The sequence below is a fragment of the Monopterus albus genome, unplaced genomic scaffold (genome assembly GCF_001952655.1).
Source record: "Monopterus albus unplaced genomic scaffold, M_albus_1.0 scaffold20.1, whole genome shotgun sequence".
NCBI lineage: Eukaryota > Metazoa > Chordata > Actinopteri > Synbranchiformes > Synbranchidae > Monopterus > Monopterus albus.
Genome location: NW_018127900.1, coordinates 3382802 through 3400791, shown reverse-complemented (window position 1 = coordinate 3400791; position 17990 = coordinate 3382802). Strand labels below are relative to the sequence as shown.

General features: G+C 41.7%; 1 protein-coding gene across 1 annotated transcript in view; it reads right to left on the bottom strand.

Annotated features, from left to right (window-relative positions):
- Positions 1 to 1423: 1423 nt before the first annotated feature.
- Positions 1424 to 17990, bottom strand: part of adamts12 (ADAM metallopeptidase with thrombospondin type 1 motif, 12) — an 18284-nt gene continuing 1717 nt past the window's right edge. The window contains exons 3-22 of the mRNA XM_020593950.1: positions 13621 to 13798; positions 13259 to 13467; positions 13069 to 13152; positions 12600 to 12724; positions 12340 to 12489; positions 11484 to 11627; positions 10148 to 10292; positions 9953 to 10045; positions 9636 to 9781; positions 9306 to 9475; positions 8775 to 8908; positions 8426 to 8546; positions 6147 to 6391; positions 5700 to 5841; positions 5468 to 5594; positions 4477 to 4687; positions 3220 to 4326; positions 2053 to 2205; positions 1748 to 1924; positions 1424 to 1600 (exon numbers count right to left, since the gene is read on the bottom strand). Coding sequence (XP_020449606.1) covers positions 1424 to 1600; positions 1748 to 1924; positions 2053 to 2205; positions 3220 to 4326; positions 4477 to 4687; positions 5468 to 5594; positions 5700 to 5841; positions 6147 to 6391; positions 8426 to 8546; positions 8775 to 8908; positions 9306 to 9475; positions 9636 to 9781; positions 9953 to 10045; positions 10148 to 10292; positions 11484 to 11627; positions 12340 to 12489; positions 12600 to 12724; positions 13069 to 13152; positions 13259 to 13467; positions 13621 to 13798 — 4038 coding nt within the window. The remainder of the gene's footprint in view (positions 1601 to 1747; positions 1925 to 2052; positions 2206 to 3219; positions 4327 to 4476; positions 4688 to 5467; positions 5595 to 5699; positions 5842 to 6146; positions 6392 to 8425; positions 8547 to 8774; positions 8909 to 9305; positions 9476 to 9635; positions 9782 to 9952; positions 10046 to 10147; positions 10293 to 11483; positions 11628 to 12339; positions 12490 to 12599; positions 12725 to 13068; positions 13153 to 13258; positions 13468 to 13620; positions 13799 to 17990) is intronic.

Below are 17990 nucleotides of genomic sequence, written 5' to 3'. Positions count from 1 at the left end.
TGCAGCTGCTGCAGCTGATTTAATTTTTACTGAAATGATTAAAGTGGGAACTTGGACCCAGAATAATGTAAACACAGTGCAGGCTCTGACAATAAAACTACAATTCAAGCAGAACAAAGCAAAATATGTGAGTAAAAAACACAGAGATTATCATTACTATTAACAATTTAATAAAGAGGTCAAACAAAAACTTTATTTATATTACTGCATATTTCTAGTTTACTTTGAAATAAAAATATAACTGTTGAGCTGTGAATTGCTAGCACCTCAATTATTAAAAACACCTCAGGCCCAAGAAGATAAGTACAGTACTGACGTTTTACTGAGTAGCTTGTATTGAGCTTTTGTAACTTTGAATTGTGCTTCTTGATTATTTCATAAATTTGTAATATTACTTTTAAATGTTTTTGTACTATTTGTTCTGGGTCTGATCACATTCATTTTATGACAGATTTTACACACTCTTTAAGCATTAGAAACTTACCTGTTTAAAAATTCACAGATTTTATTTTAATAATAGAAATACTTATGCTAAACATTTCTGCTCACCTCAATAGGATTTATGACTATTAAGTGCTAACATTTGTTAATATCCAGGTCCAAATATGTGTTCATCATCAGTGTTTTGACTTTTTATTGTTCTTATTAACAAGCTTTTAACAAAGTTTAAAATTTGAAAAAGACCTAAACAGGTAAAAAAAAAAAACTTTTGTTACCTTAATCCTAGTTGGCCCATGTTTGTTTGTGCTCACCAAGATGTAGTACATGTTATAGTGTTGTGCCATTAGTACTTTGGTTTGAATGTGTCAGTCTGTGATCGGCATGGCTTTATCCCAGTGCTGCATGAGGATACAGTAAGTACTGCTGTAGTTATGATGTGTCCATTGTAATATGTGTGAACGTGTAACCCTGGCTACGGCCCACAGGTGACACAGCACTGTCTTTGAATCGACCTGAGGGAGCAGCGACCCAACAGCTTCAGCTTCTCACAGAAGCGTGAGGACATGCTGTTCTTCTTGCAAACTGGACCTGCAAAAGAAACAACATAAGTCAGAAGTGAAATGCCATGAAATATTGCAATACGAATAATATGTTAGTTAAAGTTTATTCTGAGTGATTTTAATTGAGATTTGTCGTAAAAACAAAACAAGACTGAGCATAGTGTTCAAACCTCGACTGGTCTTGCATCCCTGCATGTTGCATTTCCTGAGTGTTTCTGGTATGGAAAGCTTCTCACAGAAGCTGTACGGCATTACAGCCAAATCCTGCTCACTCACACAACTGACTTGACGTTGCTGTTGACCCCCACCACAACTCACAGAGCAATGCAAAGTCACACACACACACACACACAGAGTCATCATTGAGTCCTTTACAATGACAATAAGGAGCCTAATTATTATTTAGAAATATCCTTCATGCCTCAAGGAAATCTCAGCCTTGTGTGACTGACCTCCTCCCAGTGCCCAGTCTTCCAGTGAGCGCAGGGCTTTAAACTGCACGGTTCTGTGCTGTTTGGCCTCAGTGTGGTGCTACAACGATGAGGCTCAGGGCAGTACACCAGTCGCTCCCTGATGCCATCACCACAGCTGCCAGAGCACTGAGGAAAACACAAGGATTTAAGGAAGGCATGCATGGCTCAAGGTAAGACCAAAACCACCTACTTATACATTCACATAAAGATGCTTCACTCTTGTATGTATGTATGCCAAAATGTACAGAGATTTGATGGGTATAATTTTCCTACAGGTCCCCAGGCCGATGTAGTCCAGGTCATACAAGGCTTGTGTGGGCAGGTTAAGGTGCTGAGGGGTCTGCTGGACACAGCTTGACAGTGGAAAGGTCTGAGGGGACGTTTACTCTGAGAATCGACACACTGGACATCACGGAACCTCCTTCCTACCACTGCACACTTATCTGGACACTGTGGTGTATGTCATAGTGCAATAAATGGCACAGAAATACATGAAAAGTTACAGGTTTTGCTGTAATTAACAAGTGATCAGTGTAATTACTGGATTCAGTGACTGGAAGAAATTTAACATCACCCACCTTGCTCCAGCTGCCACTTTGCCATATGGCACAGGGCTGCAGGTGACATGTACGTGCAGGCTCAGGTCTCTTCATGTTGGCACAGTCCTCATCATTTCGAGAGCTACACATGACTGTTCGCCATATTGCGCCAATCCCACACGTTGTTGAGCACTGAGGACAGAGGAGTATTTTCTGATTAAAACCTGGCTTGGGTTTAAGGGTGAGTGACAAACTGTTGTGACATGTGAGGCAATCATATTACAAAGTAAATGTTTTAGGAATGTCAGCAATAACTACTAGAAATGTTCATAGCAGTATCAACATATAACATGCATGAAGGGGAAGAAAAGAGTCTAAAAATATAATAATAGGTTATGCCTTTGTTTCGTAGTATCAAGTCTGTAGTTCAATGTCGACATGCAAATGTACTGGTACTGTGCTTCAGACGGTAGAAATCAGTCAATAATTCAAAATTAAAAGTACCAAAGAATAAGAGATCATTCATATGGAAGCTCTGTATACGAATTAAACGATGTTTACCCATTATTTGGCCCCAAAGAGGGAGGTGTCAGGCCACGCCATCATAAATTCTCAGAGCCACACAATAAGCAACACCATTTTCTAGACTTAACCTACCCTTAACACAAAGCATCCCTGAATCCTGTCCTCACCCAAGCAAAGAGCAGATATGTGTCTTGACACACAGCATCTGCATTGTATTTGTTCAGGTTAAGCAGTGGCTGGACTAGCTTCTTTGTAAGAACACTATTAACAATTCCAATGAGTCTAACTACATTATCATCAACACAAGTTCTGTGTGGGTGTAGGAGTGAAGGCAGATCTACAGGGTCACCAGGTTGGCACCCTCTCACCAGCTAGTGTTTTACTGAGTTGGGCCCACGACACTGAGAAGACTCAATAGTGTGTTCCAGCATCCCAGAACCACCCCACCCTTTTTGCCTGCACCCACACACCCAACACAACCCATCATCTACTGAGGCTAATTTAGACTGATGGTTACCAAACAGTCACTAGTACTAGCATTTAAACTGCTGTTGTAGCAACCAGACTTTTAAAATAACTCATCAAACATTTCAGATAGTTCACCAGATAACTAGCCAGAATTCTGCTTCCTTTTATACTTTGGATAGTAGAATAATATGATCATAAATTGTCTGTACCCACCTCACTCCAGTTTCCTACAACCCAGAATATATCCATGCTGACTGGCTCTCTGACCATCAAGTTGCTTTGGTCACCAGCAGAGCTGCTCACTGGACTTTGTGATCGCTGGTTTTGGCTCTCGGAGTGACTGCCTTTGGACTGGGGAGTGGGCTTTTTAGCATGGGAGACAGAACTGTTTTTCTTGGGTGTCGCAGCAGGCTTCTTCAGTTTTATAATCTTTACCGTGGGCTGGGATGATGCTACAGTGGTGAATAGTGTTCTCCCTGTTGTGGAAGGAGATTGTGTTGTACGGAAGCCAGTTTTCAATGGGACTGAGTGTTTCTTGTATGTGGGGGTGGTGAGGGGAACCCTGTGTGTCCAGGGGCTGTATGGACTGATGTGAAGTGTGGTGTTGGGGCTGGATGAATGGTGGGTGGTCTCTGCCCACATTTCAGTGCTGGCGTGTGTGTTAGTGTAGGCAGTTGTGGTGCGGGCTCTGCTGGTTGTGCGCATGGTAGGTGGATCTGTTTGTAAAGTAGGTGTGATATGTGGTAGTGTTGTGGTTGATTTAAGAGGATTTTTGAGTGAAGTAGCTGTGGTAAAAACATCCAGGTCAAGAGTCTCTTCCTCCTCCTCTTTAGTCCTGTCCTCAACAACATAATCATATCCTGGAGTGTACCTCACCACATCTGGTGTACTCCCCTCCTCTCCTTCCTCCCCCTCTTCTATCTTTTCCTTGTCCACATCAGTCGCCTTCCTTTCCTTTTCAGCAGAACTGAATTTATTAGGGAAAACTCTCCCATTCTTATCCCTGTTTTTCCTCACTATAACACTGAACTCATAATCATCTGCATCTATGATTTCAGGAACAGTGGTTTCAGGTGAAAAGGATGTGGTGGTGACAGCAGCTGTGGGCGGAGCTGTGGCTGTGGGTTGGTTCTTAGGTGGGTAAACACGGCGGTATGTAGGGGGAGGCCTGGGTTGTCTGCGTAGATTTGACTTAGGACAGCTCTGTAGGGCACACAGTGATCTGGCCCGAGGTTTGGTTGAGAGGTCACAGGTCTTTTTGGGTGCTAGTGCACATGTGACTGTGCGTGAGCGAACCCCTCCTCCACATGTGACTGGGCACTGCAAAGATTAAAAAACACAAACAAAACATTAACTCAGAAATAAAGGAAGGTATTGGGCTCAAGTAGATAAATGCAAGGATAGTCTGTGAATTTTGAACCTGAAGGAGAAGAAAATAAAATAAAAATCTGAGAAAAGGGATTACAGTACCTCTTCCCAGGTGCCAACAGCCCAGTCTTGTGCACAGGGTACATCTCTGTTACACAGCACCACAGGCTTGGGTTTCATGAGATGCTTGCACTCCACAGGGTGCAGTACCCTTTCTTCCCCTGATACTGTACGAACACAGAGCACTGTTCGCTTCCTCACCCCATCTGATCCACAGGTGGCTGTACACTGCTGCCAGCCCCCCACCCACCACCTTTAGAGAGTAAAAGAGGGTGACAAAAGAAGAAGATTGGATGATAGGATGGTGTTCACAGATAGACTGCATGGTAAGTGGACAACATTAACATCTTTTCAAACAATGAATAGTTGTGGGTATCATTTAAAACGTTCGATATTATTGCCAATTCATTACCTGAGCTGCCACCTTATGTTCAAACAATGCAGTTTTACAATGTCTCTCTTTAGGGAAAACATCTTTTTCTAATTTTCAAATTTGGAAAATGTGAAATGACAAAACCCAAGCAAATAAAGTGAAAAACAATATTAGCAAAATGCTGATTAAATCAGGAACTACATGTACTGTATGTGATCAAAGAATGAGTAAACAAGACCACAGATCTGGTCAGGCCATCAGAGCCAAATTTAGATACCTTCTACAAACACATTTCAGTTCTTACCGAAAATGTAATGAGGTTCCAAATCCGAATCCAAATATCAGTGATTGAAATAATTAGTCTCACTGACTGAATCTTTGCTGTTTGTCATTACAGTGAAACCCAGAGGCAAGGGGAGAGAACATAATATCTCTCTCGTGACTGATTGAGCAATGTAGATCAGGCAGTGAAATGATTTTTAGTTTCACTCTTAATATGTAGGTGTATACAGTAACCAGTTAGATAATGTGGGGCCTCTCAAATATTATAACTTCAGTGAAATAACTGTGTATATAATTAAAATCAAAATATGTTTTAAGGTCATAATAGTACTGACAATGACAGAAAAAAATGGTTAAAGGACATTATAAATTAAGGACCTTGCAGGACAATCCATATTCTTGCATTTCCTGTGTCTGTCTTCGGGACGGCTGTCTGGGTCACACAGAGACTCATCTACTACGCCTACGTCCATCTCAAAACAACGCACAGGCTGGTGCTGTTCACCTAAAACAAGTCAGAAAGCAGAAGGCCAACAGGTCATAACTAATCAGTCACTGAAATCCTTTATCATACATTTATAGATCTAGAACTTTCTTGTCAAATGCCAACCTAAGCCACAGGTGGCGCTGCAGTATGTCCACGCCCCATGTCTCCAACTGTAAATGGGTTTGATGGTCTCATTTTCTGTCTCTTTTGTCTTCTTAATGGTGTACTCATACTTTATACCTGGGTTCTTCTCCTGAAACAGCAACTAGACAGCCGCATGAAATATTATGCAGAGTATCCTCTCAACAGTCAAGATATGGAACAAATATAAAGACTTTTTTTACATTCACATCAATGTGATTACAGTCTGTCTTTGAAACAGGTCTACATGTGACAAAAAACTGCTTAGAGACATTTTATTATTATTTTATTCTGGGACAATGGGGAAATATATATATAATTTCCTGATTTCTTCTATACATCTCACAATACTAAAATATTTCAAACTGTGAAAATAAATTCCTTCCACTCCCTTTGAACACATCCAACCTCTGTAGTATGATGGCCTACCTGGAGCATGATTGGCTGATTGGTGGGTCCAGAAGCAGTGAGGTTCTCCATGTTCCCGCTGCGTTCGTAGTAGAATGTCGTCCCACCGGCCTCGTACTCCCCACTCCACTGGATGATGTAGTTGCCATTGAGGAAGTACTCCTCTGATGCCTCACTTTTCAGAGCCAGGAAATTACCTGCATCCTTCACTTCCTTCACCAGGATGTCCCGCGCCCCCTCCGGTATCACGCCCACGTCCACATACCCTGGGAAAGTCAGGAGGGGAGTCAGAGCAAGGTAATGGATGGCCCACCATGGCTGCTGCCACACTCATATTCAGACTACCACACAGCTTCACAGCTTCTCTCTGATCTTTAAGAGAGGGTGGCCTCAGTTTTGGGGGGTGGTTGGCATGTGTGGGTATAAGTTTACATGTGTGAGTCTTCATTGTGGGGGGCACTGCCCTGTCTGTTTTTTATTGTGTGCTGATGGGGGAAGACGAAAACAGCCATGAGTGGGTCTCTGGAGTTTAATGATGTTTGTGGGAAGGTGTGTGTGTTTCTGTGTCTGTGCAAGGAGGGGTAGGTTTGCCCTTGGTCTAGGCCTTTTGAAGTCTTATACATCTGGGCCTGTTATCTGGAAAGAATGCTGTGTGGGGCAAACACACACAAAGAGAGTGAGGGGAGAAAGGAGGGACGTTTTATTGTTTTAGAGCCTCTTCTTCTATTAATCTCTGTGCATGATATGTTCATTCTAGACAGTAAAATCACATGTTGCCTAAGAAATAAGACACTCACATGATTCCTTTTAGTTTGCTTATAAACAAGGTCACACTAAGGAAGATCCAGTTGTTACACTTGTGCATCTCATTTCAGAACATCTGGACAAACCCAAAACATGTGCCAGAGCTGTTTTTCTCGATTTTCCATCTGATTTACTCTTGTCTAAAATGCTTCAGTTACACTTTAACCCATACTGTTTTTTACTGATATAACTCTTCTCTCACAAACAAAATTAATTTGATTAAAGTAAACACTACATCATCTCCAATTAGAACAATGCTGGAGCACCTCAAAGCTGCGTCAGTTCACCTCTATTTATTACATTTTATACTTCTGATTGCACCACCAGTTTCTTCTGAAATGGCTGGATGATTCCACCTTACTGTCTCCGCTGACTGACAGCGATGATCCTAGAATGCACCAGCCTAATACTGACTGGCGAATTGAATGGTGTGACAGAAATACTGGTATTATTAATACTGAAATAAGTCAGTCAGTAGAGTCTTCGTGCTGTGTGTGAGCTACTTCCAGTTTCAATACATTATGTAGATATTAAACAAATGTCCTCCTACAAATATCTGAGTGTTATGATACATTCATATAGAATTTCTTTGTAGGGACATACAGAAGCATATCTACTTTCTTTCTAGGCTCAGATCTGTAGCAGCCAGTAGACTGATTGTGTTTCTGTTTTATTCAGAGTGTCATGCTGCACTGCAGTTTGTCTGTGTAACTTAAAACCAAGCTAACTCAGAATTTGTTCAGAGATTACTGGCCAACTTTTAGAAACCCATTTTCAAGTACCTCACGTAGCATGCTCAGACTCACTATTAGCATCTCTTCTGGTTCTTTGCATGTGTAAAATTTGAGAATACCAACAGGTGCCCTCTAACAGGAGATTTACAGGCCCACAGTTGAGACAGAACAAGTTAATACTCTTAAAACAGTTAATACTGATACTAAACCAGCTAGTGTGGGCATAAATGCATCATATGTGTCTGGTATCTTTATACCATATCTGAGGATGTATTTTGTATGACTGTTACTATATGTTGTGTTGTTTATGATTGGGAACAGTGTTACAGTATATGTGGTCTACTATATTGTACATTCTGTGTCTATTTCTTGGATGAAGTTGCCTTCAGGATGCAAAACAAATTGTGTAAAGCCAATTGCATCTTTAGACAGATGCAAACATGGGCCTGCACACACACACACAGACATTACATTAGTCAAGTACAGCAGGACAAACAGTTGCATAGTGTGGACAAGAAGGCTGCCATAGCAACAAAGAACCACAAGGTGTAATGCTAGTGACCTGTCCTGAAACGACTTTCTGCCTGTAGGCATACATTTGACTTGTGTACTTTTTCACCCTCCTCTGGTATGTACATCAAAGCTTTTCCACATTAGATTGTCTGTTTTGTGTTACTTCAATTTTATAATTGTATGATTTGTTACTTCTAGATCATTTAATTTTTTTTCTAGCTGCTCAAATATCCTTTGTGTTGAACTCACCAAAACCTTCTTCTTCATCAAATGACTTATAGACGGTCCCACAGCTCATGCCATCACCCAGACACACTCCACAGCGATCCTCCACTGCATTGGAGTCAATACCATAGTCACAGCCTACCTCCTACAGACAAAACACACACACATAAAAACACAATCAGATACCTTACAGAGTAAAGTTTTTTTAACACACACCCACACACACATAAAAACACAACCAGAGACACCTTACAGAGTAACATGAGTTTGAACAGAAAACCTCCTTCCTCTATTACACTGTAGTTGCACTGCAGCATACCCTGTTCCACTATAACCCCCCAGTCTCTTTTAGTCTCTTACCCAGCCACACTACCTTGCACGCTCCGTTGACGCAGATGTTTCTGGACTTGTTGTTCATGAAACACGGTGTTCCATCTGTCACAGTGTCAAGCATCTTCTCTGAAAAATACTCAGTGACTGGTCGACAGTGCAGCTCGCAGGGATTTACTGTAAATCGCGAGATAGTGGGAAAAGAAGATCTATTTCCACTGAAATGCTGAGTATGAGTCAAATCTACAAATGTCAACTGAAATTGTCTCAATAATGAAAGATAAGGCATACTTTACATTTTGCTTTGTAAAACTAACTACCTTTGTATGTAAAGTGACTGAGCATAGCAGTGATTCGAATATAGGAACTGACAAACATACAGCAAACAGCACACCAGCAAGGACAGAAACTTGACTGCTTGAGTGCTTTCCGGTGTAAATACTGCCCCCTGTTGGATGATGCCTACAATTGCATCTACTGATCTCATGGAAAAGGGAAGTGTGAAGACAGGCTACTAGCATATGTGTTTCTATCTGTCATATCTAATTGTATATTTGAGGCTTTGACCACTTACATGGGTTAGCCACAGGAACCCATTGGTAGAGCTCATTGTGGTAGAGCACGGTGTCAAACTCGCTGCACAGCATCTCTCGAAAAGTTGGTTTATTCTTCTGGCAGGGTTTTGTGTTACAAGTGCGATAACGCTTCCTTTCTCCAGTGCAGTACTTGCCCCCAAACTCCGGTCTGTGGAAAACAGTGGGACACTTTGAATCAACCCGGTGGTCTGTTTTGGTTCACGAAGACTGGCCAGTTGAAAACCAATAAACTGCAAGAAACATTTAATGACAAGAAAAGAGTTCACATGCACTTGAAGGTGTGAGGCAGATCTAGAGTCAGCTCTTACTTAGGGTTGTCGCATTCCCTCTCTGCTGACTGAACACCTGTTCCACAGGTCCTGGAGCAATGAGACCAGGTGCTCCACTGTCCCCAGCCTCCATTCACCGTCTCTGGGAGTTTACCCACAATCACACACTGTCCTGAGATACACCACTGAAGAAAAATGCCAGTAAGATCATTCAAATAACACTAGTAATATGACACATTTACTGTACATAATACTTATGGCTCAGCACCATCCTCATATGCACTGTGCTGACCATCTCCTGCCCCAGGCAAATGAAACCCAGACCCTAACAAAACAAAGCAATGAGCACCATCCACCTTCTCTGGTCCACAGCGAGTGCCATCTATAGGTGAGTCCAGTTTGGAGCGACAGGAGCCATTCACTGAACACCAAAGAATCTGGCAAACATTCTGAAATAAAGACAATTAAAAAAAAAACAATGAGACAAAGACTATTTTAAAAAAATTCCCTACTCTCTATTTTAGGTTTATGATTAAGTGCACAATACTCACATCAATCTCTGGGCAAAAGGTAGTGTTTGGGCCATACTGGAGCTGGCACTGGTGGTGTGTGGTGTAGCGGACACCGAGGCGAGCCAGAGGGGTGGTCAGGTCCCTCCTGGAGGGACGGTCATCCAGACAGAAACCCCAGCCACGACTCAAACAGACAAACAGAGACGTGATATTGAATGTGTGACCTTTTGAAAGAGATGAAAAAAAGAAAGGGGCACAAGGCTGTGTGGTGGTTGACAGTGATGCCTGACTTTGTACACTTCTTGTCATGATTCTGTCCTGTCTGCTTCCTGTATCATGCTCTTATTCTGATACTACTTCCTGTCCCTAGCTCACCCTGACTCCCGGAGCTTTATCTCATCACCCAGATTGGTTTCACCTGCTCCTCAATTACTCACACCTGCTTACAACAGCATATAGCAGCTTCTCACCCAGTGGGAAGCTACCAGATTGTTCTATGCCTTGTCTAGACTCTCCAGCCTTTTCTTTTCTAGTGCCTGCTATTCTGAGATCGAGACCCTGCCTGTATTACCGACCAAAGGTTCTACCTTGCCCTACCTGTTGGACTGCTGTAGACCTCGACCGTGGACCGCCTGAGCTCCCTGAAGACGACAATAAAGTCTATCCACCTTGCCTCTGCCTGCTGGCTCTTTAATCGGGTTCACATCCCCACATCTCACGGGAGCATTAAACACCACTCCCTGACACTTCTAGCCTTGTATTAAATAAGAAAAGGTGATGCGAAAATACCAGAATCTCAGAAAATGACTTGTTAATGGGCAACTATTCTAACAGCATAATATGCCATTTCACAGATCGGCATTCAACAACCATGAGCTCCGACTCTGCAGGAGCTCAAGGCGAAATTGTTGATTGTTGTTTAATTCATCACTGATACAGTTTTCTACAGAAAATGACTGGAGTCAAAGCAACCATTTGGAGATATTTGCGTAATTGTGACCACCCTTTCTTTGGGTGGTCAAGTCCTTCTCTTAGTTGCTGGATTTCCTGGTTTCAGCTGAATTTGTTCAGCATGTATTGCATTTATGATCGTTGCTGCTCTTTTAAAAAGTCGTGGTTTGCTATGCATTATTATTTTTATAACTTTGTTTTGTTCCAACACACAAAACATCTACTTTCCATTCACATCTGCACCAACATATTCACTTTGTTTGCATCCGAGGGAGTCGTTTTAAATGACTATTTCCAAAGTAACTTCACAATACTGGCAATTCACACAATTTGCAGACAACTCTTATGCCCCCCACATAAAAAGTGAATCATGTTATTATTTTATCAGTAATGGCTTCATAATAATGTAGGACATCGGCCTTACTCGAGGAAGCGTGTGATGTAGTCTTTGGAGCAGGAGGACCAAGTGAGAGGCGAGCTGTCATACATCAGCTGTCTGGACATAATGAATGGGTGCCTCCATCCGTGCTCACAGTCATTCCCTTGGCCATCATGATGAATTCCAAAACTGCATTCAAACACAACCAATCTGACCATTATGCCATTATCATTCCACAAAAAAAGTTTCATCAGGAAAAGTTTACTGATTTGCCTGTTTGTCTTCATTCCATAATCCTAGGTCTTCTGTATTTCCTGCTGTACTCTATTTCTCCTACATCAGGTTTAGTCACACACTCCTCATAATCAGGTGTCAAGTCAAAAATGCTCTGGAGTAGAAATATTAGAAAGTATGTTTTTCTGTGCCACAGTAACCCAATGTTCAAAACAAATTTCTCTTTCTATTCACTTTCACTGTTAGAAAATGATCTACACCCACTCCACAACAACGTTCTCAGGTATCTATCTTTTAATTTTTTATGTCAGGTTACTAGAAACTAGCCATTATTTGCATACAACCAATTCACTAATGGACTGATATGCTAATGCAAGGAGATTTAACAGCACAATTGTAAATTCTTCTGTAGTAAATGTCACATGGCCCATTAATCAGCATTTACAAATACATACACACAAATGTTGGCCTTTGTAAAGTTGCTAGGATACTCACTGATAAAATGCCTAACCCTCAACCCAGACCCTACCTAATCTAAACTTAAACCCTAAAACTAGGTGTTAACACTATAACAGCCCCTTGAAATTGTGAGGACTGGCCAAAATGTCCTCATTGCGTAGAAAGGTCATCACAACAGTGACACAGACACACACAAACACACAGCGACCTGTGGCCCATTTCATGAGCGATGGTAAAGGCAACAGGCAGCCCCGAATCCTCGTTAATGTTGCAGCTGCGGTGAGGTTGACACATTCCCGACAGATGAGACAGACCCAGGGTCTCACAGGGCTGGTTCATTCCAGCACAAATGTCTTTCCTGAGGGGGAACACAGGCCAAATATCTGTGTGCATGCCACATTTTCATTATAATAGAGTGTATAATTTAGCAATTGCTGACCTGTACATGTGTGGATGTGTGTCACTTGCCTGGTAACCAGCAGAGCCAGGTCATGATGAGCTGGATGTGTGTCACTCTGGGGATTGAGGTTTTTCTGCCAAGCACAGAAACTGGCCAAAGTGGTGTCTGCATGGTGAACAATCTTCAGCTCTTTCTGAAACAAGCAGCATAATTAGAAATATCATTCTGCACATCGTTCCCTCTTTGGAAAACAGCTTGAAATCATTTTTGACCGTGACGATTTCCACCAGTGACCCATCCTAAATACACACATTTAGGGTGTGTTGAAGTTCACTGATCTGATAGCAGTTAAGACTGCTCAAATAATATACAACTACAGTAAATGCTGAAGCACTTTTCTTCGTGTCCTTGTGAGGAATATTTCAAAGATGTGCATGTGTACTCCCTTTGAGCCACATTTAATGTTTGCCCTGTCAAAGCAAAACTGATAAAACCCAATGAAAATTTCTTAAAAGCCTTCTTGTAGCTAAGAGTTACCTCTTCTTCCTGTAGCAAAATTAGGCGCACCAAAGTGACATGGATGGCGTTCCCAATACTCGCATCATGGAAGATCCCCGCCACCTGTAAACATTAACATCATTCACTTCTAAGTATCTACAAATATGGCACCTGTGCAGAAACCGAGCATGAATGAGGACAAATGTATAGGGTAAACTCAAATGTTAACCATGTTCATGATGGTGAAGATGTATGACTCCACACTATCGGTCCCGTGGTATTCGATGAGTCTGGAGTCAGCCACCACCATGGTCTCCACCCATCGCTCTCTGCTGACTGAGCGCCGGGAGCGGAACTGAGCCTGATCCTGCCCCCTCCGCTGCTCCCTCTCCCATTCCTCCCTCTCCCTCTCCGCCTGGAGAGAGTCACTTGGAGCATCTAAAGCATGCATAATGGAAGACATTACTTGCAGTACACTTGTGGCTTGTCCTTGCTTGACATGGACACAGACAGAGAAAAATGCTCACGTGTGCCCATTTACACAAACACCTGCAGCATGCTATGCATAGACACACAAAGCCAAATACACACCTTGAACTCCACAGGGGCTGCGTGTCTCTCTGGACTCAGGACTACGCTTTTTTCTGTGATTTTCTGTGGTAACTCTTGAGTAGACAAAGTGGGGTTCTGGAGTCCCAGCAGGCTCATCTGGAGGATTCTGGAAGGGTTCGATAAAATAGTGTCCCTCTGGCAGGGAGAAGAAGCCTCTCTGAGAATAAAATAAAAATAAAATAAAAAATGGCTATGCATTGAATAGAGATGACTGGCCAGAGCAAGTTTAAGTTTTGATCAATCACTTCCTGCACACTGAAAAGTCACAGATACCCAAATCTGACAAACAGAGCAGAACTACAGTATATTCTCTCAATTACTGTGGACATGGTGTTCTACTGAGTGACAACTCCAAATTGGAATTAAGCTTAAAAAGTTTATTTCTGTCTGCAAATCTTGTCTAATGCAGCTTTATGTCTTTGTAATGTCATGCATTCTCTGACTAAATGTGACTAAAGCAGTAAACCAGTGAGCTTTTGTCATCGTGGTTTATGAGTGTGACAACAATTCACCAAAAACTGCAGTGTTTCAATAATTTCCACACTTAAAGGATGAGAGGGTGGACTTGTCCTTGTAAACCCACTAATCCATCAGTAGTGAACAGCTCTGAATATGATCCTTTCTCCTTCCCCAAGGCGCATTGTCTGTCTTCTGCAGCAGCAATCTAACCACTTTCTCTAAGCATGCCATGCATGTTGTTACTGGCACAGTAACAGCGACTTGCTGATCAGAGAAGGCTGCTGGTGAACACACACATACAGTAGACAAGAACACAAATAGACACCCTCACACACAAACACTCCTATATGCAAACATACAGGGGCACAAAGGGGGTTCTGTCAAAAAATTTTCTTGGTAAAGCGCATTATGAATGTTCCACCTCCAGATATTGTTTTTAAGTGCTCTTCATACAGGTGTATCAAGCTGAATTCAGACAAGCCCAGACTGTTCTGTTCTCTGACTAAACCAATGTGTAAAAGGCTGAATGAAACAAGGATAAATAACTATTTCATGGGCCAAACTGATGGAAAGAGGAAGGTCTACATAAGTACAAATAAGTAAAGACAAAAACGGACCTTTTCCCTTTTTTTAACTGCAAAATTTATATGTTTAAATGTTCATGTAAATAAACTAATCCAGGCACACACAATTCAAATCAAACTTAACAGGCATGTGTTGAGTCAAACATGACCAACATTAGGAATATGAGTGGTGCATATTTATATTTTTGGATTTCTTCTCAGTGTTGATAAATCAGGCCAAACAGTGCAGAGCAGTTTGTGGTTCCAAGAGTCTACCCTGCTGTTTGCTGCCTGTCAGCTTTCTGGGTCACCCTGACAAGCTGGACATGTGTTTATTGGAACATGTCTTTGACCTACATTCATTTGGCAGTCTGCAAAACCTTGACTGGATATCCCATTTCTGCATTCAGGGAGTTCAGAAGGTGCACATCTGGAGCAAAATCTATATTACTCCACCTGTTACAATGAATTATGCCTCTTCTGTTTTCACACTATTTAAACCCACTGAAACCACCATACTTCTGCTTCCGCTTTTCATTACCCACCCATTACTTTTTATTCTATTGTAATTATTTCCCTCTATTCTTCTATCCCGGCTGGGGGTCTGCCAGTGCCCGAGAGCGGCTTAGACCTCCTTTACCTTCCCCAAAACCATCAAGTGAACAAACAGCCAGTTCCGTTTGTACTCAGTGAGGGTAGGTCCCTGCTAGCGAATTATTGTTTTATTAAATAAATATTGAAAAAGAGTTCCCCAGCACTGATTCAGATCATGGCCTTCAGCCAGAGGTCCCAGGGCTGTGGTGGACTCATCAACAAAGCATGCAGGCGGATACAGTATGTGTACGGTCAATCTGGGCCTGTGCAGAAAAGACTCAGCTAATTTCTGCTGCTGTTCATCTTGTCCACATATTCAGTTTAACAGAATTAATACATTAATACATCAGATTAAGGTTTGATTTGGGATTTGTATAAGGATGAAGTTTTAGGCAGATTCTTTGGTATTCTGTTATCACACCTCTGTGTCATCTCCAGTTTGTTTTGCTTAATGTTAAATGTCCAAATGAGTCTGAGCACAGAACAGCAGGTGGTGCAGTGCTACAGATTAACTTGTGCTACAGAGAAGCCCATCCGAACCCTGTGTGACTGTGCAACACAGCCTACAAGGATCTGCTCGTACACTGTGGTTATGGTATTACTTGTGATCCTTAAAAGACCATATACAGATCCTATGTGGTGTCTGCGCTCAACAAACAAAGACAACTTGTAAGGATACTAACTAGGACTTTGTTCTCCATTTGAATAAAAACAGAAGATTACTGTGACACAGTTTTTGCTCTAAATCCTGAATGCTTGCCATTTGAAACAAGCTTGAACTGGAGTTCACTTTGCACTTTTGCCACCCCTTGTACATTTGCCACCTCTTCCCCTTCTTGTCTTGCTCTCCATTAATCCCCCTCCTCTGACCTATAGAGGAAGCGTGTTTGGGTGTGAGGTGTCAGAGCCAGGGGAGGTTACCATAACACAGGTCTGTGCTCTAAATACATCGACCATGTGGAACTGCTTTACCTCTGTTTCCTGCTTCTGTGAGTTTTGTAGGGCTGGCCAACTGGGTCTGGGAAAAGGTCTCCGCTGCTACTCAGCCTGTAGCCTCAGTAGTGATTAGTGGGAGAGGCGGGGGCGGATGGTGCTCAGTACTGTAGTATGATTAATATGATTGTATGGTTAGTATGGCAATGTTCTACCAAACAAACTTGCATTTATTTTTAAACAACTCTTTCTTGATAATTTCAGGTTTCACTGCAGTTATTTCAGATAGTTTTTTACTCCATGAGATAGTTCTCCCTGTGAGTTCATTTCTTCCTCAAAGGTTAAAGAAGTTATAATTTTCAATCTGCATAATGTGTACAAATATGCATTTAAGTGGGGAAAATACCTTTATAATAACTCTGAACTTGTATGTTCTTGCTGTGTGTTGTGCCTCAGGGATTATCATAGATTCCACTAATTCCTTGAATTAAAGGTTTTCCCAGGGAAGCAGTAAAGGGCAGTGACACAACGTGCACCCAGTTATTCTGGTCCTCATAGAATCACATGTGCAGAACATAGTAAAGACATAATATAAGGTAAATATAGTTCAGCTGTGTTTAAACAAATGTGACTTTGGTTATGCAACCACAGGCTGAGCAGCATTTAAAAGGCACAATCCTGCTCTGTGTTCTGTTCTGTGCCAGGAAGATCTACAACAATTGGATGATTAATTGATCAGGTGATCAAAAACATTGACATTGGAAAGTATTTTGATAATCAATTACTCGTTTCTTTCGATTACTGTTCATGTAATTATCAATCCAAATGTCCAATGTCAATGTTCTTTAGGTTCCAGCTTCTCAAATGAGTGAAGTTGCTGCTTTTCCTTCTCTTACATTATGGTAAAACGAATATATTTGGATTTTGAACTGTTGGTTGAACAAAACAAGACATTTCATGACATTACTTTGAGCTTTAGGAAATTGCAAAGGGGATTAGCATCAGTTGCATCCTCAGCTCTACTGCAAGCTTTCCTTATTTTGTTCAGCTCACCAAACACAGTGCTCTCAATTAAAAGATGACAGATCAGGTTGCAGACATTGCAGCTATCTCAGCTGTCTGTAACTACTGTATGATGGCTCTTTGAAAGTATGCACTTATTTCCTAATAAGATTTCAAAAAACAGCCTCCCAGTGATTTTTTAAAACACTGGCAGATGCTTGATACTGTATGTCTGTCATTTAGTGTTTTTGGCTGTGTTTCTGTTTAGCCCTTAATAATTTCTGTTTTATGATACATAAACAAATGAAGAACATGTTTTCATATTTTGAAGCAGTCCATCTGCATCTGTCCCCTGAGGGTGAATGACCTTCACAGCAGCTTGCAGGGTTTACCTCCCACATCTGTCTGGCTGAGTCTTGCTGCTCAGTGGTTTCTCTGTGGTTTTAACTGCTGTAAATCTTCTCCCAGAGAACAGAAAAGCAGTGTAATAGTCATGGTTTCCCTGCTAGGTTGGAGAGCTGGAACCAGCAGTGGCATTCAGGATTGCAGAGAACAAAAAGCTCTAAATGTGGTATGCTGTAGATAAGTGGAATTTAGAGTGACATTAGGAAAAAAGAGCATGTAAACTGGGTCAAATATAAATTATAGCACTGCAAGACTTACTGTCATTTAAGTCTTGTTGTTCTGAGTCAGCTGTAACATATGAATTGTATTTACAAGATCTGGCAGGAAGAGGCAGTGCAATCCAGACAAACCTAACAGGGGCAGGAGGCAAGACCGTGCAGGAGAGGCATTCCT